Source organism: Diceros bicornis, chromosome 9, assembly GCF_020826845.1.
Source record: "Diceros bicornis minor isolate mBicDic1 chromosome 9, mDicBic1.mat.cur, whole genome shotgun sequence".
Lineage (NCBI taxonomy): Eukaryota > Metazoa > Chordata > Mammalia > Perissodactyla > Rhinocerotidae > Diceros > Diceros bicornis.
The window spans coordinates 51,828,594-51,852,801 of NC_080748.1; the positions used below are offsets into that span (position 1 = coordinate 51,828,594).

The 24,208-nt window shown below is 33.0% G+C and overlaps 1 protein-coding gene across 1 annotated transcript in view; it reads right to left on the bottom strand.

Moving 5' to 3' along the window:
* The window catches only part of DACH1 (dachshund family transcription factor 1), a 409,856-nt gene that overhangs the window by 129,736 nt on the left and 255,912 nt on the right, over window positions 1-24,208 (bottom strand). The window contains exon 4 of the mRNA XM_058548287.1: window positions 4-176. Coding sequence (XP_058404270.1) covers window positions 4-176 — 173 coding nt within the window. The remainder of the gene's footprint in view (window positions 1-3; window positions 177-24,208) is intronic.

The following is a 24,208-nucleotide window of genomic DNA, read 5'->3' on the forward strand; positions in this document are numbered from 1 at the left end:
TACCTTAATAACAGACGTCTCAACTCTGGATGGGGGACTCTGAACTTGTGCTGCTGCCGCCATATTTGCAATGGTGCTGAGATGGTTCATCTGGCTCATTGCCATGGTGACAGATGCTGGAGGTAGGCTGACAGGAATTAGAGGGTGGGGCATCATCATAAAAGGAAGTTCCAGTCCTATAAAAAATACACATATATCATCACCGTTCTGTTCAAATAAAACTATGAAACATGGTATATCTCCTTTATTAAAATGGTTAAGAACATAAATCATTAAAAATGGAAGCATTCAAAATATTCTAATAATGACAGTCAAAGGAAAAATATTTGTCCTTTTTGTATGCAACAATACTCCACTCATCACTTAGGGAAATTAGGCGTAAAGCTAACTAGTTTGGTGGCATGTGTTATCACATCACCATCCTTCATGTGTTCAATACAAATGGTCATTTCTTTGCTATATTATTCTTCTGATCAGTCTAATTCTTGTTTAAAATAATAGGATTTTCTTTAACATCACGATTAGTTATTTAAATGAAGTGTATCTATTATGTCCTATATTTTACTATTTGATAATTAGATAAATTTTTTCTTTGCAACTTTCATTTTTAGTGCTAAAAAATGCCATTATACCATTTGGCAGAAGGTAACTCTGCCGAAGATGGTGGAGAGGATGACTAACTGGAAGGATACGCACTCCAGGTATGCGGGGGTAGGTAAAAGAAGGCTGAGATCCCTGGGGTGGGGAAGAGTACAATGTTTCCTTATCCCAAGAACTATCACTGCTGCCAGTGGGGAATGAATATAAATTGTTTGGGTACAATATTATTCCAAATCTTCTAATGACTAATTTGAAATGAGGTTTTTAAAAAAGCATATCCCATTTGGAGATTGGCCAAGTGATTTCTTGGGAAATAAGCTCAAGTAAGTAAATTTCACCTAAACCATATTTTCTTTTTGTTTTTCTATTTCTTAGGTAGGTCCTAAATTTTTTTGAAAAATAACATTTCTATAACAATTAGCCTATCTGTGGAGTCTAATCTTGTATGACTAACCAACTTAATATAAAATGGGTTCTATCACATACCTAGAGAATTACTTACTTCTTGGAACTGAAGCACTGTGATAGTTAAAGAATGCAAAGTTATCCTTGTATTAAAATCCCTCAATTCCACAGCAAATCCTAAACATGAAATCATTAAATGCCCAACTTGGTTAGACATAGTACAGAGAACTCAAAAGATCACTTTACAAAAGATAATAATGTCAAAGCAATAATTTAAATGTGTGTGATCAACATATACATCACTTGTTTTCAACTACAGAGAAACATAAGTTTGTGATTGTGGCAATATCTAGTGCCAAAGTCAAAACAGTATATTTGAGGACTTGCATTTCAATATTGGTGGCCATGTCTTACGTTTAAATAGCTCTTGAAACGCCTTAATAAGATACTCCTTAGAAGGTGTTTATAAATCATTTCAATTTAGACATGTCCCCAAATTAAATTATTTTAATATTAATGCTTAACTGAAACTGTTGAATATACAAACTACCAACTTGAAACAAAATTTCTGTAATATCCTTGTGAGCTTATGAATTTTCATTTCTTAAAACAAGAAAAAGAAACCATATTTTCATAGCATATGCTTAGAAACAGCAAAGTTGGTAAAACTCCAATTTAAATGCTTTAGCTCTATTAAAAGCCTCACTGTAAAATCTCTACGACATAGTTTTTAATGAAGAATACTTAGTTACTGCCATGATTTTTTTCCATTTACTTCATGAAGACAGTTAAGGTTCAATATAAATTCAAACTCATTAGCTCAATACTGTCTGGATCTTAGAGTAAATTGTTCAGAAGTGGGTAATGAAAACTCAATTCAAATTCTTCAGCAATCAAACAAAGCGATTTTATTAAACAATGAAAAGAATCAATTAAAATGGATATCTTTATTATCTTTATTATTTTACAAGAAACCATGACAGCTTTTGGCTAAAAAAAAAGTTTATAGCTTCATACAGAAATGACTCACATAAAAGAAATTTCTCCAGCTTGCGCCTACGCTGTGATATAAAAAAGTTCACTTTCATACTCACAAATTTATATACCTTATTTGTCTACTCATGACTTTTTTTGACACTTATACGAAGATCCTAGTCAAATATGCAAAAACTATAAATACGTGAATTTTTGAACGTATGATGTCAAAAATATTCAGTGGCCAAACATTTTAAATATCTCCTCTTTACATTGCCTTTATCAAAGTCCAAATTTTTTCATCACATATTTACTTTTATGTTGTCAGTTAAAACAAGAATTGAGGGGCTGGCCCGGTGGTGTAGTGGTTAAGTTCACGCACTCGGCTTCAGCTACCCAGGGTTCACAGATTTGGATCCCGGGCACAGACCTGTCCACTGCTTATCAAGCCATGCTGTAGCGGTGTCCCACATACGAAATAGAGGAAGACTGGTGCAGATGTTAGCTCAGGGTGAATCTTCCTCAAGCAAAAAAAAAGAGCAAGATTGGCAACAGATGTTAGCTCAGGGCCAATCTTCCTCACACACACACACAAAAAAGTTGAGGCATGATCAGTGACTACTGGAAATAGGATTAACATTTTGGAATAAATATTATTTGAATATGAAAACTGCACTGGAAATTTATAATAGATAATTTTCTCTATATGTTATATTTCATTTAAATTATTCAACAAAAGCAAGGATTAAATTTTCATAGTGCATTGCCTATTTGAGGATAATTAACTGCTATATGGATAGAGAAAAATATTCACATTAATTATTTTGGATTCAGTTTTAGTTCTGTTTATACCTATTATCTACTTTTGTTTTTCTGTTCACTTAAACTAGTTTCTTCTTTTATTTGAATCTTGATTACCAGTTAATAAGTGGGAAAGAGTAATTTTTCCAAATATATTTCAATTTCTCGCTCACATCAGCAGAGAAGCAGTAAAATTGTATTTTTTTACATTATCGTGTATAGTATTAAGCTAAAATTCTGATTAAATTATTCTTAAAACAGATTATAGACAAAAGGCTATCTATTTTCACATCTCTTTTGCATCACAGGATATCAGTCCCTTGTATAAGGGTAAATATCAATCATCCATAAGTGAATTTTCCATACCAAGTTTATAATAGTAGATTGGATTTTCCCACTACATAAATGCTCCTAGCCATCTCTGCCAATCATCATTTGTTAAATACTCATGATGTTAGCTCATTTGGGTAATAAATAGAGCAAACAATTAAGAAACTAAGTCTCATGAAAAATATACAATATATAACCAAGTCAGCTGTAAGTGATTTTTGCATTATTTATAACATCCTTCTCCTCTATTAGCATGAATAAATAAGAACAGAATATAGACCACTTCAGAACAAGACATGCCCATAGTTATTAAATGTATAATTGCAAATGCTTTGGTTTAAGCCAATATATTTAGTGATATAAGCCAGTATATATATACTATGCCTACATACAAACATAAACACACACATATATTACCTTTAAGATTAAAGTTTACTATTATGACTACATGAAAACTTGGAAGAGACAAAAGATTCAACACATAAGAAAAATTCCAATATTTGATACAAGGAGTTAGAGAGAAACAGAAAAGAACTGATTCATTTCTCCTCTTCCATTCTTGTAGAATCAGACTGTTTCTTTGACTTTATAGTGGAATAAAAAGATGAAGTTAATATAGCCCTAGTATCCTCAAAGAATATACTGTGTACTATGATAGGGTGTTGAGGCATGTATGCAAAAACCCATAAAATACATTAAAAATATAAAATAGTTTTGAGCCAAGGAAAATGGTCATGAGCTCATGAAAAGACTCAGATAGTGCACCCAGCTGTCTGATTACTTAGAATCTATAATCATATTTAATGTCGCAGGGAAAGGACTAAAGGGAAAGGATCTCCCATACCTAGTCCTACACACAGATTGTGGAGAATCACTGGAACAGTCTCAGGCTAGACCTGTTTACACAGGTATAAGCAGATCTGCACTCCTGACAGCAGAACACACAGGGAGCTGCTATGATGAAATTAAGTACTGGAACCATAAGAACCGTGAAGGCCAGTTACCAATGCTATGGCATGATTTTGGTGGGGTAAAAATTAACAAGTGTACAGTCTTGCAGCAGCCAGGTGTAAGTGGGTACATGAATGTACGAGAGAAAATTGAAATTAGCACCTCCTTACCAATTTTGTCTCTAGTTAAAAACTGTTAATTATGCATTTATATAATCTGAAACAATTTACTCTGCCTAATTATACTGGCATTAAGAATTTATCAATAATTACATATTCAAATACATGGAACTTACATACAAAAAGTGATTGTGTGTGCTTAGTTTTCCTTTCGTGTAAAAGATGTGTATTTCTCAGGGACAAGCAAGGTGATCTTAAGATTTAGCGTTAACTGAAATTCAAATTTGTACGGACTAGGTATGGGAGATTCTCGCCCCCCTCCTTACACTCTCCCCGCCTCGACATTAAAACATAGATGCTGAAAAAGCAAACAGAATGATGTACTATCTCTGTCTTTTTATGAGCTCAGACTATTTTTCTTGGCTCGCCCCAATTTTATATTTTTATTATTTTTTGTGATACATATTTAATGATAGACTAGGTTTTAAACACAGAAATACACTACTTTGGGGAGAATCTCTTAAATTTTGAAAGCCATCCCTACTCTAAGGGTAACCAAGTTATCAAACAGCAAGAATTAATGGGTTACAAATATAAAATGGTTTTATTTTTCCTCTAATTACTGCCTTCAAGCATGCTCTGTCAAGGGTCCCTTTTCTGCCCCTGAATAACCTTGAGCAAATTTTGAGTATAAAAAAATACATTCTAGTTAACAGTCAGCTCTGCTTCCTCGTGTCCATCAGCACTGGCCAGTCCTAGAGCCTAAGTGCCTGGAAGACAGAGGGGCTGGGATAGCTTTTCACCCATCCTCCTCCTCTCCTTCAACTGGGTAGTAGGCTAAAGGTCTCCTAACCAAGCTGTTCCTGTTGGCCACTGACATCTTAAACGTGGCAGGTGCCTAAATGCTAAGCATCTCCTACTAAGTCATGTCTGATCCTTTAAAGGTGTCTTGTAGAGGAGCCTCCTAACAGCACAAGTCCCTGACAATGAATATTCAGCTTCCTGCTCTTCTAAGCTCCCTAAACTGCCCTTGCCTTTTGATCCTAAGATCCTTCTCTTGGTGTGGGTCCTCTTGTTCCAACAATGTCCACTCTGTATACCCTGCCACCCCTCCTCAATTCTTCATCCTCCTGCTCCAATATTTACAGAAAACAGATCAGCAGTTCACATCAAAGCAGAAATCCAGCTAGGAAATGAAGTGGAAGCATCTGTAACCTTTGAGTAATTCTCTTGGAACTCCCTTCCTTTTACTTGGTGGTGAGGAAGGACTCTCAAAAAGGGACCACAAAGCCACAGCCCTCTCCATTAGGTGCTGTCGCTTCACTACAATGATTTCTTCAATTCCCCTCTCCCCGGTGTTGTCCCCTCTTATAAACGGAGGAGGAGGATGTTTGTGGAGTCTGGAGTGATATTAAGACAGCAATGCTGGTTCAGCCACTATTAATAATTACCAATAGTTTTTTACTTTCTTCAAAATGAGGAGTAGCTGGTACCTTTTGTACTTGTATGGGGCCACAGAAAAAATTCTATTTAATATCTGTTACATAGTATATTCAATAGAACCAACAACAAATATAGCTATATTATAAATAAAATTTTGGTAACTGATTCTTGTAAATAAACTGAAATAAGAGAAAAGAAATGTGAAGGCTCAACATTTGAAATGCTATTTTACAAATCAACTGAAACATTAAATTAGTGATTGAGACCGAAGTTCAAAGAAAAAAGACTACCATGAATAAAAAAATTAAAGAATGATTAAATGTGGAGATAATCATGAGTAAAGGAAAGAAGATCACTTTGTTTTTTGGAACACAATTTTTAGGTAGGAAAGGAAATGGAAAATGTTTTTGGGAAAGATATTACTGCTTCTCTTAAATTAAAAAAAAAAAAAAATTGGATATGTGTTTGAGTGGCACTAATCATAACCTGAGCCCAAATAATTATATTTATTATTGAATCCTAAATATATCTAATGAGGAATAGGTTCCAAAAGAGAAGTCGACGGTATTTTTTCATGAATTTTGGATAGAATGCATGTAAAATAATCATTCACAAAATTAAGTGACCTGAAAAAAATAAATGCCTTTTAAACTACAATGCATTAAAATAGTAAAAGTACATTTAAATATTATTATCCTTTATGCCTAGGTGACAGGTAACCATTTGTTCAACTTTTCCCACAGGCTGACCCTGATAAAGGAGGCAAATCTCAAAGGGACTAACGGTCACACCACTGTTTAGTGAGTGACACTGATAGACTGTGACAGGAACCTGACATTGTCAAGATTTGTTTACAATGAAAATGATGGCAAGAGCAGGCATTTACTCCATTCCATTGGAGACCACTCAGAAGGATGTCAATGCCATCTTAACAATGGAAACAAGACTACTAAGTAAAAGTAAATACCAGTCACAGGTGCTACAGATGTGCAGCTGTTATTTCAGAGATAGGTGACAATAAAGAAGTTATTATCTTTTAGGGGATTGACTTCACCCTAATAAGAAATGAGATATAAAATGACAGCAGTAATACTAGTATTTTGCATAAATAAGAGAAACAGTCCTCTCATGAGTTATTGTAATGTAATCTTTAAATCTTTTTCTGGATAACGATCTGAGCAAAGTTGATCTACTTTAGCATATAGAAACACTGAAATCTTCTGGTGTTTTGGTTCAACTTCATCAAATTGCTCTACTTTAAAATGAGGAAAAAGCAATCTTTTAGGGGTACACAATTAATTAAGGGCTCAATTTAAAATGTTGCAGTTTAAGAACAGTGGTTTAGCAAAGAAAACACCACAAATGCCTCCTAATTGGTATTGCAAAATAATGCCCACAGAGTAGGCCATTTTCAGAGTCTAAAATTTATATTTGCACACATAGCATGTTTGATTTGGAAGTTCTGGGGAAAAACAGAACTGGTTGGCTGACATGTAACCAATCTTGCTTAGCTGATGTTCCGACATCAACTAATTTTTTTCTTAGAGAGAAAGAATAGTATTGTCATGAATTCTAACTATCCCACTATCAATAAATGAGTCATTTAGGAAAACATGTTACTTTCCCAGAAATAATTAGACATATTTTCTTTAGCTATCTACCATTAACTAAACCTTACTCTGTGTTACCTTTGTTAATTAGGACTTGAAAACTCTTTCCATACAAGGGGGCTTCTATTTTATCTGTGATGTTTTCTTTTGAAGGCAGAGCTGTTTTGATACATTTTACTAAATATGTAATGGTGTTAACATAATACTGGTGCTATTAGTATCCTTGGACTCATCACAACTATGGTAATAGCTAAATTTCTTCGCCAAGTTGAGCTATCTGCACTGCCGTAGATATTCCACAAAGTTGTCGAAAGTGGCATAAGTCAACACGCTGCACAAAGTGGCACACCAAATACTGGAAATCGGAAATGCTTATTTTTTTTATTTTGCTTAAATATTCTTTACCATGGGTAATAATTGTTGAACTAGAAAGAATAAGAAACGAACTAAAATCAGAGCTGAAGTTCAAGTCACTAATCTCAGATAGAACACATGAAAGGATCCTTAAAGAAAAGGCAGACATTACTAAAACATAATTATCCTGAGAGCCTTTGGGGAACCACGGAAAACTAGAACGGCATTAGGAAACTTGAGAAAATGATTTCCAGTTTAAATAGCCTTGATTTTGAACTCATGAAAATGATTAGAATAAATTATTATATACAGAATGAGATACTTTATGTATTTTCCCTCACTTCATACCAAACTCCAGAAAGTTTTGATGCAAATTAAACTAAAAGAAGGAGGGCCATTACTATAAAGATAAAAGGTCAAATACTTTATGTGGAGAAGACAGAGATAATTATATCAGAAAACACTTTGCTTTTTGATGTTGCTGTTTTCTTTGACTCGTTAGCACCACGCTCTAAGTGTTACCCAGGTAAAATAGATCTCCAAAACAGAACAAAACAAATGCAGACTCAGACTGGGTAAACAGTTGCAAAGGACTCAGTAAAAGGAAAGAAATCGTAGCCACATTAATTTGTATTGACTAAATATTTGGATGTGTTGTTGATATGGTTTACAAGATAATTGTAAGCAAGAGCCAAATGTTTCTATTCAGTGGAAGTGATGATATTGCAACAGATTGGTTAATTTACACAGCTAAAGTAATAATGTTATTATGGACAGTGTAGAAATAACAATACTAGGAACATATTTAAGCTTTCCAGTCTAAAATATATTCACAAAATTCTTCAAAATAAAGGAGTTTGGTATAATGTACCCATGTTAACTGCATCTTTTAACCTTTCTCATTGCCAAAGTCAATGAATTTCTACCTTTTCCCACTTTAGCTCATCAAATTATTTTTCCATTAGGCAAACAAATGAACTAGAAATTCTCCTCTCTGAGGATATTGTAATTTCCCTATGGATTTACAATTACATCAAATAAAATTTCAACTTAATATACTTTCTATACTGTTAGTAATCAATGTCACGGTATACAATATCAACAATCTTATGTTCATGTGTAAGTGTTGCTTGTGGTCAGTAAATACCAGTTTTAATTTTCACTGTTTTATACAATGTTTTCAATTTTAAATTATTCATGCCGAAATTGAAAAATCTTCTCACTTGAGCCAAAACTGTTATTGAATTTTCCAAAAAGCATAAAACTCTCATAGGTAGGATGGCATGCTCATGGGAATTATCTCGATATTTCTCATATGTGTGGATCTAAGTGTTAAATTATCTTCTTCTCAAACCTGGTTACCCTCAAAGAAAGACATCACCAGCTAGTTGTATAAGCCAGAAACTTAAGAATCATCTTTCTCTCCTCCTCTCTCACTGTGTACCACCAAAGTCCAATTCCTTTTCATGTCCTATTGATTTCATCTATGTAATTCATCTGTACCTTGTATATCTGCTGCTGTAGTCAGATTCAAGGACCATCATAACTTTTAAATAAATCTTACACTGTTACTCCCCTGCTTAGACGACTTCAATTGTTTCCCATTGCTATTAAGAAAAAGACACGGGGTCGGCCCAGGGGCGCAAGCGGTTAAGTGTATGTGCTCCACTGCGGAGGCCCGGGGTTCGCTGGTTCAGATCCTGGGCGCGCACTGACGCAACGCTTGTCAAGCTGTGGCGGCGTCCCATGTAAAGTAGAGGAAGATGGGCACGGATGTTAGCCCAAGGCCAGTATTCCTCAGCAAAAGGAAGAGGATTGGCAGATGTTAGCTCAGGGCCGATCTTCCTTAAAAAAAAAAAAAAAGACCCAACAGCGGGCCAGCCCCTTGGCCTAGTGGTTAAGTTCGGGGCACTCCGCTTCCTACGCTGGGGTTCGCGGGGTTCAGATCCCAGACATAGGCCTACACTACTTGTCAGCCATGCTGTGGCAGCGACCCACAAAATAGAGAAAGATTGGCACAGATGTTAGCTCAGAGTGAATCTTCCTCAGCAAAAAGAAAGAAAGAAAGAAAAAGACCCAACATTTCTTGTCTTAATGTAAGTGCCACGTGGTCAGATCTATGTCTCTTTTGCTCATCACTGTATCCTCAGCATTTAACAAAGTAGGACTAACTCTTAGTCAGTTCTTGAGTTGAGAGCTGCAAACCCAGATCAATCCTTACTTCACATGTGGTAAACTTCAATGTGGCATTCAAAAATGATAAGCTATAGCCTTTGTTCTTGAGCAGCTTATAGTGTGGAAGAGAGATACACAGATATAGCATATATGAACATAATTTTATCCTTTGACTGGAATGAAAGATAGAGAAGATGAAGAATGGAAAATATGTTTGGTATTTTGGAAATAAACTTAATAGAACTTGGTAATCATTTGGATACTGATGGAAATGAAGAGAATAAAATGTGAAAGATGAGTATCTAGATTAACAATTGGGTATGTGGTGATATCACTAGTAAGGCAATAATGATGATAATGATGATGATATCTAACATGCATCATCTTCTTTCAATGTGTCCAGCATTGTGTTAAGCTTTTATATGTACTATCTCAATGAATCCTTAGAAATGCTGAGGTAAATGGATATTAGTATTATAAAGATTGATTTAACTTGCCCCAGGATTTAGATCTTGGAATTCTGAATTCACAATCCAAGCTTTTAATCACCTTTATGAGGAAGATCAGGTTTAACAATGAATAAAAATCAGTTCAATTTTGGATTTGTTAAATGCGAGATATTGCAGGAATAGTCAAACAGAGATTGACTAAAAGCAGTTAGAAATATGGGACTGAAATTTGGAAGAAGAGCAGATGCCCAGTGAGGAAGATTTCTATGTATTAGATTTGTAGGTAGGAGATTAGGCCATGATGCTTGAAGAGGGCATAGGATGTATAAAAGTATTTCTACTAAAAGTGTATTCCTACCGTAAGCCACAGAATAAGTCCCATATAAGCCAGGCCGGATGATTAAAGAAGAAGAAGTCTAAGAAGCCGAGCAGGAATAAGTAAACATTGGTGTATGACTCCTACGGTACATTCTTAGCACAAAACGGTGTCAATGCATGTTTGTAATATTCAAGTCTCTCACTTACTTCTAAGCTATAATATTCTTTATAATAAGATGATCAACACGAATGCCTTTCAGATCTTGGGCCCTCAATTAATACTAAATGAATGAATGTAGAACATTATGATTAGATTTAAAGATTTAACAGTCCTAACTACTATTTAGGTAGACAGCCTAAACAGAGACAAAAAAACAAATAGATATAACTAAGCATAGTTTAAAAAGATGTCACTGGTCCAACTTGTAAAATGATAAACAATTATAATATTCAGTAATTACAAGGTCCCGTTTAAGAACATTATGGAGAGAGGCAGCTTTAGATCGAGAGAACACATATCACAAAGAACTCAGCAAATTTGAAGAACTCTTGAAACAATATTATATTATAGTGGTAGATTACATGCAGATGGCAGGCCTGTTGAAAGCTACTGTTTATAAGAAACCAAATCATTCTTTCCATAGCTTCTATTATATGTAGTGAAGACATACTATTCAAAGCACTTTTCATCAGTTTTTCATAGGCAGACATGGCAGGAGATTTTCAAGGTCAAAATGACCACTAAACTTTCAGTTGCTGGCAATGAAAAAAATACTAAGGAAGATTAGCAGCAATATGGATAATTTTATTTCTACATTTTAACTCCAATTCAGCAATTAAATGTAAGCACTCATTTTTATCTCAAGAATAAATGGATAGAATATGCTTTTTTAGATGGGTATGACAATGTGAATTAGAATAAGAAAAATGGTTAGAAAGTGTGTTTTGAAATGAGGATTAATTTTCTGACAATATCAACATCCTTAGGTCAATATAAAGTAAAAACATCCTTATTCATTTTTTATTTTAAAAATTATCTAGTATAATTATTATCACCATAATGTGACCAATGAAGAATGTAAGGGAGAATGCAATGAACCTAAGGTCACACAATGATTGTCAGAATTAAGCACTAAACACAAGTTTATGTTCCTTTAAAAAAGAAACACACACAAATACAGTGTGGTGTTTGGATAAATCATTCATAATCATTATTTTTATTTTCTTAAACAATTTTCCCAGCATCAATATTAAAAAGACACATGCTTTGTTAAAAAACAAATGATGAATGATGAAATTGCTATCTTCTCTAAAGTGCTCAAATAGAGAAACAGGATTTTTCAAAATCTTGAACTTATAAAAGTAACATCTATCCAAATTATCTTTATCTGTGATAAAGCTATTGTATTTTAAATATTTTCAGTGTAAAGAGAACTCTACCTATAAAAATAATTATCTTCTAGGGAGGGGTCCTTAATTATTGAACAATAAATAGCTATCTAATTTTTAAAAATGCTCTCTGAAAAAAAAAAACAACTTTGGGGTCGGCCCCGTGGCGTAGCTGTTAAGTGCGCGCGCTCTGCTGCTGGCAACCCGGGGTTCGGATCCCACGCGCGCACCAACGCACCACGTGTCAGGCCATGCTGTGGCAGCGTCTCACATAAAGTAGAGGAAGATGGGCACGGATGTTAGCTCAGGGCCAGTCTTCCTCGGCAAAAAGAGGAGGATTGGCATGGATGTTAGCTCAGGGCTGATCTTCCTCACACACAAAAAAAACAACTTTATTATGATCTATTATTTTCCGTTGTGATCACAAAATCTGTCAAATAATGTCAATATCTCCTCCAATATTAAATATCGCGCCATTTCTTTTTGTCTGTTCTACCACACACATTCTCTCACATCATTATACAGGAAATGTTAGGACCATTGTCAACAGTACACAGATGCTCTCATTTAGGTGTACCTAACACCTGGATAAATACACCTTGTTAAACGTTGTGCTTAATTAAAATAGTTTATATTAAACAACTATTCAGTTTGTAGGCCAAAGCATGATTTTTCAAAACAAATTAAATATGTTAAGAACTTCCTTTGGTTAAAATGGTCTGTGGAGAAGCTGTTTTTCCTTTTTGGTAAATTTTGAAATTTTGTTCTATGGGCTTCCCATATTTTACAAAGAGTATATATTGAGTATATATGTATATATGTATATGTATATATGTATACTCAACTGTATATATACTCAAGAGTATAATAGAGTATATATTGCAACTTATGGTATATTTGAACCATTTTCACAATGAATTGTGTTATGGACACACCAACAAACAAAAATTCTAAAATAATTTGTTTTTAGTGGTTTATGTGTATAAATACAATGGGGGATGTTTTTTGTATATTTATATATTGTTATCTATTTTAAATCTAATAAGTTCACAAAATATTAAAAATTTAAGAATAGAAGGCTTAACTTTTAAATTTTCACAGTCTCTACTGACTGTGAAGATTTTTGAAAATCACTCCATTATGTGCATTTACTCAGTTAATATTAATATATGTTTAAATTCTGGCTTTGAAAAAGATTTCATGTTCTTGTTTATCCAAAATTCAAGTTAATACTGCATATTGAAAATCTTGGAGAGGAAGGAGAAGAAACCAGTAGACTATTAAGATTGTGATGCAGTCATATCAAATAGAAAAAAATAGAAATAGGACAGAAAACACAAATAATTTTTTAAAATATCAATATATCAATATAATCAAATATCAATATAAATATAATTATATATTAATTATATATATAATTATATTATATATATAATTAATATATATAATAATATAAATATAATATCAATATATCAATATAATCAAATATCAATATAATCAAATAAAGAGAACCAATGCCAAGAATGTTAGGGCATGCAGGTCAAGGAGCAAGAAATTATATTTAAACATTACTACATAACACACTATTTATTATTGTATATATTTGAATCATAGAATGTTAGAGTACAAAATAGACACAGAAATCATTCATTCTTTCTTTCTTTTAACATATATCAAACACCTATTATGTGCCAGGCATTGTAAGAACTAGGAATACAGCAGCAAAGAAAGCAGATAAAAATCTATATCCTCAGTGAGTTTATATTCTAGTTAGCAGGCGGGTAGAAAAAATAATGAGCACACAAATAAAGTGACACGGTACATTAAAAGAGATACCAGTCATAGAAGGATGAAAGAGAATTTTTGCATGCACATGATGTATGTGTGCACACATAAGCATGTGTTTTAGGAGGGTACCTGGGAAGACTTCCCTGAGAAGACAGCACCATGAAGCACAATCCTCTCATTTTACAGCAGAAGAAACTGAGGTTCAGAATGATTAAATTAAATGCTTAAGGTCATGTAACTCTTTGGGAAAAGGGCTGGATTGGAACACATTTATTTGCCTGACTCTTGGTCCTAAAGCCTTCCTACTGCATGACAGAGCACACCAGGTGAGAGAATTGTCTTAACTGTGCAGTGGGGCAAAGACAAACATAAATGGTGGGTCTAGATGACAGCTGGGTAGCTCAATTGACTGGAGCAGTACATATTAGGAAAGCATAAGAAGTCAGAAAGAATTAGGTAGGCAAGGGCCAGATTATAAAAGTTCTCAGACGTCAGGATGATGAGTTTGGTCATCATCTTCGGCAGGGGAGAGATATGATAAAAGTGATGTATCAGATAGTCAGAAGGAGGAGAAGGAACTCATTATCAGGAATAATCATCCCAAGTTCTGTCATCCACCACATTGACATTGATATGACCAGGGCAAGAATCTTGATTCTCATATTTCATGCCACAGGAAAACTGATAAAACAGGAAAGAAAAAAAAATCTTGTGTTCTTTATCATTAGAGGACTTGAAGATGATGACTGAAGAACAAATTGGTCTTCAGAGCCAGACATGACAAAACAATTATGTTAAGTGAGGACATACTGCATACTCTTCCCTATATCTGAATCCAGTGGCTTGTAAACTAATTCCTTTTATATTTGTACTGAAAAAAATCTTTTTCCAATAAAAGGAAAACTATGTGTATCTCGTTTGGAGATCTTGATGTGAAGAGATATAATTTACCCTTTCTTGACAGAGGGCACAGCTTACCAGTGACTCTGAGTCAGCAATATAGAGTTCTTGCTATGAAAGCAAGAGCATGCTCCATAGATTCAGAGTTGATGGACTCTTTTTATACTCTCCCTAAGTGACACAATTGTAGAAGAAAGAAGGAAATAGTCCCCCCAAATTCATGATTTAATCATAAGGTTTATGAAATATAGCAAGTTTGGTTTTAATATTTTATTGAAAAATTAAATCTAATAATGTATTTTAATATTGCTATGTCTATTCTTTGCAGAGTGTATATTACTGTTCTGTAGCACCTCAAATAACTGTTATCATACAGAATATTATATACATCAGCAGATAGCAAAACAGTGCTTACTGTCCTGACATTGAAAAATATGCGCCAGTAAAATAAACATCCCAGCCTTAGCCACCATTCTTGCTCTTCTTCACTTTTCTCCTCTACTCACAATTCTTATATACACTAGAATACCTCAATACTGACCTCTTAAAAATAACAATACATAATATATATCGTGTAGGTAATAATTTCGGAATGATGTCACAAAAAATTTGATTTCCAGTACTGTATATAATGTCCTAATAGAATTGTACACACAAATATAAACATTCAAAAAGTACTTATTTTCTTCAAGCTGATAAAATCATAGAGTCTGATAAGCCTTTATTTTGCCTGGGGAGAGTTTTATTTTTCTTATCAAAACCATAAAATGATCATATTATTTAAGTTGCTAACATGTAAAATAAAACACAATATGAATTTTTTTAAATTTGTATAGGATGTATCTATAAAGTATATCATTTACTTTAATGACTTTCATTATCTTATGCCAAAGTTTTTAAGTTAAATTCTATTTTTATCCGGATGCTTTAAAACTTGGTACAACATAACGTGCTAAAATAAATTTTCAAGCAGCTTACTATGCATAGACAGCTTTTAAAAATTCAAAACAGCCTGATAGCAAATGTCATTTCTTTCATAGTTACAAAATGCAAACTCCAAGTGTTTTATCCTAATGAATAAATGAGTTTGTCCTTTATGTATAAAATATAGTTTGTGTTTGTTGCACAAGTTTTTAATAATAGATGAACTTTAGGTTTGTTCCAACGTATTCAATAAAGTGTGATTAATTTGGTTTTTCAAAAATGCAAACTAGACATTACTATATTACTTTGCAAAATGCACAGCTTGCAACATTATTGTCTCAGTGGGATCTTAAATTGAATTGTAAAATGTGTCTTATTTCCAGTTTGATTTATGTAAGAGATAGAACTGGATAATGTCCCTTTTGAAGTTTCACTGCTTTGCGTGAACAAACAATATAAACCTAAAATTCATAACAGAGTTTATTAGAACCCAAAGCAAACTTTCGAGTTATATCCTGTTTGACTGAAATGAAAACTTATGATGGACTCAGAATACCACATTTTCAATTAAACACCTTTTTGAAGTTTTCTATAATGACGGATTATACAATACATTTTTGACATTTTCTGTGATTTTTATTATGATATTTCAAGTAATTACCAAATCATGTTTTTCTCTAAAAAAGCTTCCCTGTGCCCTGAGAATTAATCTATGATACCATTTAACTTGGCTTTTTGAAGTAAATATCACCAGATAAAAGCCAGCTGGATCTGAATAATAGGATACTTGAATGAATGTATTAGTGTTTGAAAAAGAGAGTACAAATCTTCTAAAAAGATTAATTTCCATAAAAAAGATAGCTTCCAGATCTACAAAAGAATAAATTCAAAAACATAATAAACTCTCAGAAAGAAAGGTAGATTAAAGTAAAGGCTGCAGCACCTTGTTACCGCAGCTGTTGTGCAGCAATGATTCTGTATCAATTACATTTGGTTGGTCCTGTAGAGCTCTTCGAAGCTTTGTGTGAAAAGCCTGAATATGGGATACACGCGACACCGTAAGTAATAACTTCAGCGATTAATTTTGATGCAACGCCACTTTCATTCTGATCATACTCTCAATATTTACAGTTTGAGAGAAGCTACAAAGGTTCTGAATATTGGAATATATGAATCTAGTAAGGACATTTTTTTCCTCCTTCATTTATTAAAGATGTGGATATGAATTTTTCTTTGTCATGAAAATATTGCCGCTTTATCATGCAACATAGTTGCTGACATCATCATGTGAAAAGCCCTGAGTTGGCCAATGGACTTTATTTTCAATATCCTGTTTCAAACATGTTCTCTAAAAAGGGCCATGATTCCGTTCACACAACTTCTCTATTTTAGTTTGTACGATTACTAATAAAAACAAAGTTTGACCATGCACAAATTCCTCTGGGAGGTAAAATGCACCCTTCTATCTTGAATGACTCTTATGCTATTATTATCTTTAAGACAAATCAGAAGCAAATGTGGAGATAAATTAACTTTTAACTTTGATTAAATCCTAGAAAAGTAAATCTGTTAAAAGAATTGACATGAAAATGCCATATTAATATTAGATAATTTCAAATGCAATGGAAAGTATAGTAAAAAGATAAATAGACAATATGATGGAACTGATAAGTATATTTCAATCCTGAAGTAATTTCTTCATAATAAATAAAAAAGGTAAATTACTGTCCAATGATAACAACGAGAAAAGAAAAATCACCTAAAAGAGATTAGTAAATCATTTTGTCAATCACATTTTGAAACTAACTTTAATGTGTGGAGTGAAAAAAACTGCTCATTTCCCTTACTCCTCTCCTTTCTTTTATTTTTTTATAGTACACTGTCAAAATCAACACCAAAATGAAATGTACTCTAGTGTTCGTTTAAATGGAGCAAGTTACGTATAGTGAGATGTTTAAATATTAAGTCAAAGTCTATCATAATGAAGACATAAAAGACATATTGCCATTATTAGAAAAATATCATTGCATATGAAATGCTACAGTGTTTATCAGAAAAAATTTTTAAAAAGAAAGGTTGCCTTCCCTGCGCTCATATTAACGACTAAATGGTTATGACAATTCTTAACAGTAGTTCAAAAATTTCTTTATCATACTTCTTCAAGAAACCTGCTTTTAGTTAAAACATAAAAATGGTAGTTACAAGGTTTCTGCAAACATAACTGCCATTCCATTAAGGAAATGGTGCAGCAAACAGTAAATAGTGGCCTCAAGGGAAATGTAAGTATTGATTTTATTACTGTGTTGGTTGGTTTGTATTGGCAATTGTCAACTCCAATTTTGGACTATGCTTTAAGTATCCTTAAAACGGCTTAAGGAAAGGACAAATATTAATTGGAAAATATTGATAATTGTTATTTTTATAGATTTCAATATCATAAGAGATTATTTCTTTTCAGCTTTTGATAGCCTGCCTTCTAAAAATAAGAAATTATGATTTTGCTGTATACTGTAAATGAACAACTGACTAATTTTTATTAAGTCAAATTATAACCCATTTTGTACACTATAAATCAGTATTCGACTCTAGGAATAAAATTAATTGCTATGAAAAATGTAAACATGGTTACACACTTCCTTAATTTAGTTTGAAAATTTAGCTTGGAATTCATTGATATTGAAGTTTTGATTCACCTAAAAAGACATAAAATAGCTATGAAACTAATTATAAGTCTAGAATTTTCATCATATTGAAATAAACTTCAACTCATAGCCTCATTAAATCTAAAACGATCTGATACTGAAAAAAGAACAAAATTTGCCAACTTAATATAATTAATATGTTTTATATTATCATCATCATTACCTTCATCATCATCGATTTCCTCTTTACATTTCAGTAAATGACATTCTCACACTTATGCTAAAGGTATAATTAAGAACACAGATCATTTTCTTAAACCATGCCAGAGAGCAACTCTGTTTAATATGTAAATTTTCAACTATACCTACGGGGCTGTAAATATAGTCAGTGTTAAACTTCCACAATTAACTAAAAGAAGTGTTTATGCTACACATAAATTTTAGAAATGTCCTCTGTGGAAATCTAAAGAGGTGCAAATTAATATTAAAAAAAAACATTATGGCTGTTCTTCAGATTAAAAAACATAAAGTATCCTCGAGTTCACAAGCCACACAGGACGCTTTAAACAACTCATATCAAAAAGAGAAAGAAAATCTGTTATAAACATACACAAAAATCTTCAGTATCACTAAATGCCGAGTCCCTATATCATGAATCTACAAAGAGGGTCAAAGGAAAATAGTTCTCTTGGTTTTAGCATAAAAGCATACCTAAGCTGTTTTAAAATATTTAGAGAAGAGAAATGTCGTAACGAAGTATAAAACCTTGCTTTGAGTAGAAAGATGGGAATTCTTTGCGCATACTCCATATTCCATACGTATTTACCGGCCTAAATTTCTCACTTCCAAACAATTAAAATTTGACGCATAAATATACAAACTGGCCTCATTGGTTGGACTATAGACTTGATTCTTAGCTCTGCCATTTTACTATACCGTTCAGAATGAAAGTCATGAGGAGTATTTTTTCATTTGCACTTTCCAATTCACCATCGACTGGAAAGCCTTACGCAGAGACTTGCTCCCCTAAATGTTAATTGAGTGAGTGAGATGCACAGAAAAAATTTAGCAAAGATATCTGACAAGATTGAAGTTTTTTTCTACAAGGATAGGGAAAGACAAAATTAGAGATTATCTGATAATAATCATTCAAAAATCAACAGAGACTTTTAAAATAACTTTTCGCTCATCTCTACCGTCAACCTTCCTGAGACCATTGTATTGCTCTCCCATGTCTAAGATTTTCAAGTTTCTCATTTGAGACTACTTCATTCTCCTTCTCACTACCACCACTGACTACAAGCAATTTTAAAGAAAACTCTAGAATAAAACTTAGTGTAAAAAGATCCAATTTTCTTAATATAGATTCTAAAAAGCAAGGGTCTTGTATATAACATGCAGCTCTATATATCAGTGATTCTCAAACATTTATGTTTCAGAATCTCTTTACACACATTGATTGTATATGTCAATATTTACCATATTAGAAAAGAACATTGATAATTTTTAAAATGTTTATTAATTAAAAATAACTACAAATTCAGTGTATATTATCAGAAATAATATGTTTTAATGAGAAAAAAATACATTTTCCCAAAAAAATACACTTTTGTAAAATACTTTAATGTCTGGCTTAAGAGAAGTCATTTGGATTTTCATACCCACTTCTATATTCAGTCTGTTGTGATATCGCATATCATGTACCCTCTAAAAACTCCAGTGCACTCATGAGAGAAGGAGAGTTTTTAAAAGGTAAATAAGGTATTAGTAACACAGTGAAAAAAATTTTGAACTCTTGGACTCCCTGAAAGTGTTTTGGTAACCCTCCCCTCCATGGGTCCTGGGACCAGACTTAGAGAATTGCTGCTATGTCTGATAACATTTTAAAATCTTTTAGAACATCTGGGCTATGTATTAATTCAGTAAGTCAAATATAGTCCTAATATGACTTCAGACAACAAGAACAAGATTAGAAAAGTTGCTCTACAGTTTACTTCCATACCCAAAATTGAATTTTTAAAAAGGTACTAATAAGAAAGGGAACTCTTTTTCTCTAGACTTGATTTTACCTCCTAAGGAATAACTAGTTATTTGTAATTTTGAGGTGACAAAGCATAGAAGTAGTAAATGTTAGACGTGGCTTTAAATACTGTTTTTGCAGTCTGAAGCATCAAGACTCACTTTGTACCTCAAACACTACATCTGGAAAGTGGGGATAAAACCTGTTTAGGAGCAAGCACAAAATTAAGTGAGATGATGTACTCACTTGATGTACGTGGAGCATGAAGTACACAGCACTAGATTAATAAAAAGAGCAATTATTACGTAGAACAGCCAAGGTTAAGATCAGGGTGTTGAGGTCAGAAAGAAATGAAACAGGGCCAAGATGTTGAAGAAGCTGTGTGAGCCTCAGCCTCTCAGGTGTAATGTATCAATAATCAAGGATAATTATCAAGTTATCACACTGATTAGATAATGAGTGTCTACAAAGCACCTGTTATATAACTGATATGCGAAAGAGAAGGAGAAGGAAGTGCCTGAAAAAAAAATGGGAGAATTTTACCATGTCAATTTGGAGTTTATGAAATTATAGGAAGGAAATTATGGCCATTCTTAAGAAATATTAGACTTGAGAGGAGCAGATTTAAACACAAATAGAAAAATAGTTAATACACCATGGGCATTAAAAGTAAAAGAGAATACAGTTTGAAACTGGTAAGTTCTAAAAATCTAAGTAGAACTTGACCATCTCAGTTTTAACAAGGAAACATGTAATATTACTCCAAGGGGTTCCTATAGTTCCTTAAAGGTACAGCCTCCCTCTTTAGTCTCTGTATCGCTCAGGTTAGCCCAGGGCATGGTCCAGAATAGGCATTCAGTGAACTGGCACTGCAAATGAAGGTAATTATATTATAATTAACATTTATGTGATGCTTCGGAGTTTAGGAAACATCAGTAGAATTTAACAGCAAATGTAATTGCTAGGGAGCTTCCTCAGAGTTCAGATTTTTAGAAACAAGAGTAGTGCACAATATTAATGCACAAGAACACATCACCATAGAATGACAGGAAAAATTAGCAGAGGGGGTTAAATATACAGATATTCCCCAATTTATGATGTGGTTATGTCCCGATAAACCCATTGTAAGTTGGAATTATCGTTAAGTCGAAAATGCGTTTAACACACCTAACCTACCAAACACCATAGCTTAGCCTAGCCTACCTTTAACATGCTCAGAACGCTTACATTAGCCTACAGTTGGGCAAAATCATCTAACACAAAGCTTATTTTATAATAAAGTATTGAATATCTCATGTAATTTATTGAATACTGTACCGAAAGTGAAAAACAGAATGATTGTCTGGGTAGAGAATAGTTTTAAGTGTATAGGTTGTTGACTCTCGTGATTGCCGTGGCTGACTGGGAGCTGCGGTTCACTGCCACTTCCCAGCATCATGAGAGTATATCCTACCGCTTATGCTAGCCCAGGAAAAGATCAAAATTCAAAATTCGAAGTACAGTTTCTACTGAATGCACATTGTTTTCACACCACAGTAAAGTCAAAAAAATCATAAGTGGAACCATTGTAAGTTGGGGACTGTCTGTAATGTTGGATTGACTAAAGCCAGGAATTAAGCTGAGATAATATAAAAGACTTGGGGGGGTTATTTTATTTTTATTATTTTTAAGTTAGCAGTTAACAAAGAAGGGCAGAAATACCCTTTTACTGAAGATAGCATAAATGTTCAAATCAATATTTTGTAACTACTCGTCTTATAATTCAGAGATATTAATACACTGAAAACATTTTTCTGATTGTCTAGATTCTACAAAATTAATCAGATCTTTTATGTTCTAAAATGTTAAGATCATCTGAAAGGTTTTATGAACAATGGATCTAAATTATCTATTATATCAATGATTGAAAGAATAGATGCCAACCCATTTTCAGACCACTTGGCTAATATGTCTTAATTGGTAAATGAAAGCTACACATTCCAGGTAATCAATAATATTCCCAGTGGCATTTTTATTTCTATCAAAATTTCATTTCTAGGTTCCCAGATGCATTAAGCAAGCATGAAAATTTAATTTTTAGACTGCAAAATGTCAAATGTATAACATTTTAAAATTCAAGAAAGGGCTGTTGAATGGGAATATATAGAAAAAAAAGAAAATAGCAAGATTATGTATGCTTTCAGCAAAAGTATTCATAATCCTTAACTTACAAGATTTTAAAGGTCAATAATAATAGACCATTCCCATTTTTCATCATAACTTCTCATAGTGAAGTAAGTAAAATATATTGAATAACTATTACTAACTATGAAGAAGAATCTGTTTGGGTTCACATTAAATTTGATTAACGCATACAATTTTTGAAAATATAAAACCCTAAATGTTCCTAAGAAAAATAGAATCTTAAATATTTCAGTTAATTACTTAATTACTATAAGTGTAGGTTAATAGTATAATTTCCAATTAAAAACCTATGTTGGACAATTTTAAAAACTGAATAAAAGACAAGTACATAAATTTAATAATTTTAGATATCTCATACAAATGAAATCATGCAGTATTTGTCTTTCTGTGACTGGTTTATTTCACTTAGCTGGGGTGAGGGGGGAATAGGAAGTTGCTAATCAATGGGCATAAAGTTTCAGTTAAGTAAGATGAATAAGTTCTGGAGATCTGCTGTACAATATTGTGCCTACAGGTAACAATATGTGTTGTACACTTAAAAATTGGAGAGGGTAGGTCTCATGTTAAATGTTCTTGCCAAATTAAAACAAAATTGTTTTAAAAAATAGTATGAAAGAATGTCAAGTATGACTTTTTATAACTCTTTCGGTGTATTAAATGAAATCCAATTGATAAAGCATAAACATTTAATATATTTTAAAAAACAACCCATTAAAATAAATAATTTGCTTGATTATGGATACACCAATAAGGAAATTGGGGGGAAGTCTTGTGCTCCTACCTATAAATATATTACTATGATATTTAGAAAAGACAAAATAGTTTATTAAAAATACATGCTTTATGTAATAGATCTAGGAATATATCATTGATTCTTCTCATTTTAAGAAAAATTAGTTAATTTACTAAATATTCATTACCAAAATTCATTTTTTTATAATTGAATGTTCAGAGATTTAGAGATATATAACATAACTACCTACTAAGGAAACACCATTTTGCTTTTATAGATATTTTATTACATCAATGGAAATTTCTCTGTATCCTTCTATGACTAAACTCATAAGCTATAACATAAAAAATTACTATCAACAATGTAGACCAGCCATAAAATTCAATTAAAAATCCCTACATTTTAAGCAGTTATAGTAGCATAATGTGTAAACATGAGCTGAAGTGATGTGTAGCTCCTAGAGCATGTCACATTTAGAAAATAAATGTTTTAACTGTTTCATCATCACTTTCTCAGCACATAGAATCTTGAGGGCCTCTTTTTTTTATCTTTAGATCTCACCGGAAAAGTTAGCGCTTTCATTAAAGAACAACTGACATGATCATAGTTTTTCTTAGTTAAATCTGTTTAGCAATATTATTTTTTATATGTTTTTGCACTCCAAAACATATATCCCTTATTAATTCATTCTCTCAACAAATATTGGTTGCAGGCACTGTTCTGGGCACAGGGATTAGCAATAATGAGTAAATTGGACAACCAAGTCCCAGGCCCATGGGGCTGATATTCTAATAATTATATGCTCAATAAATTACATGGTATGTCAGATTGTGGTAAGTGCCATGGAGAAAAATAAAGCAGGAAAGGGGGATAGGGAGTATGTATATACTGAGGAAGCAGGTTGCAATTTCAAATAGGGTTGTTGGTAAAAACCTTAAAAAGAAGGTGACATCTGAAGGAGATGAGACAACAAGACCTCTGGAAGAAGAGGATTCCAAGAAGGGGGCAAAGCAATGCAAAGACCCTGAGGCAGGAGCATTCCTGGGATATTTGAGAAATAGCAGGGAGGCCAGAGTGGCTAAAGGTGAGTAAGTGAAG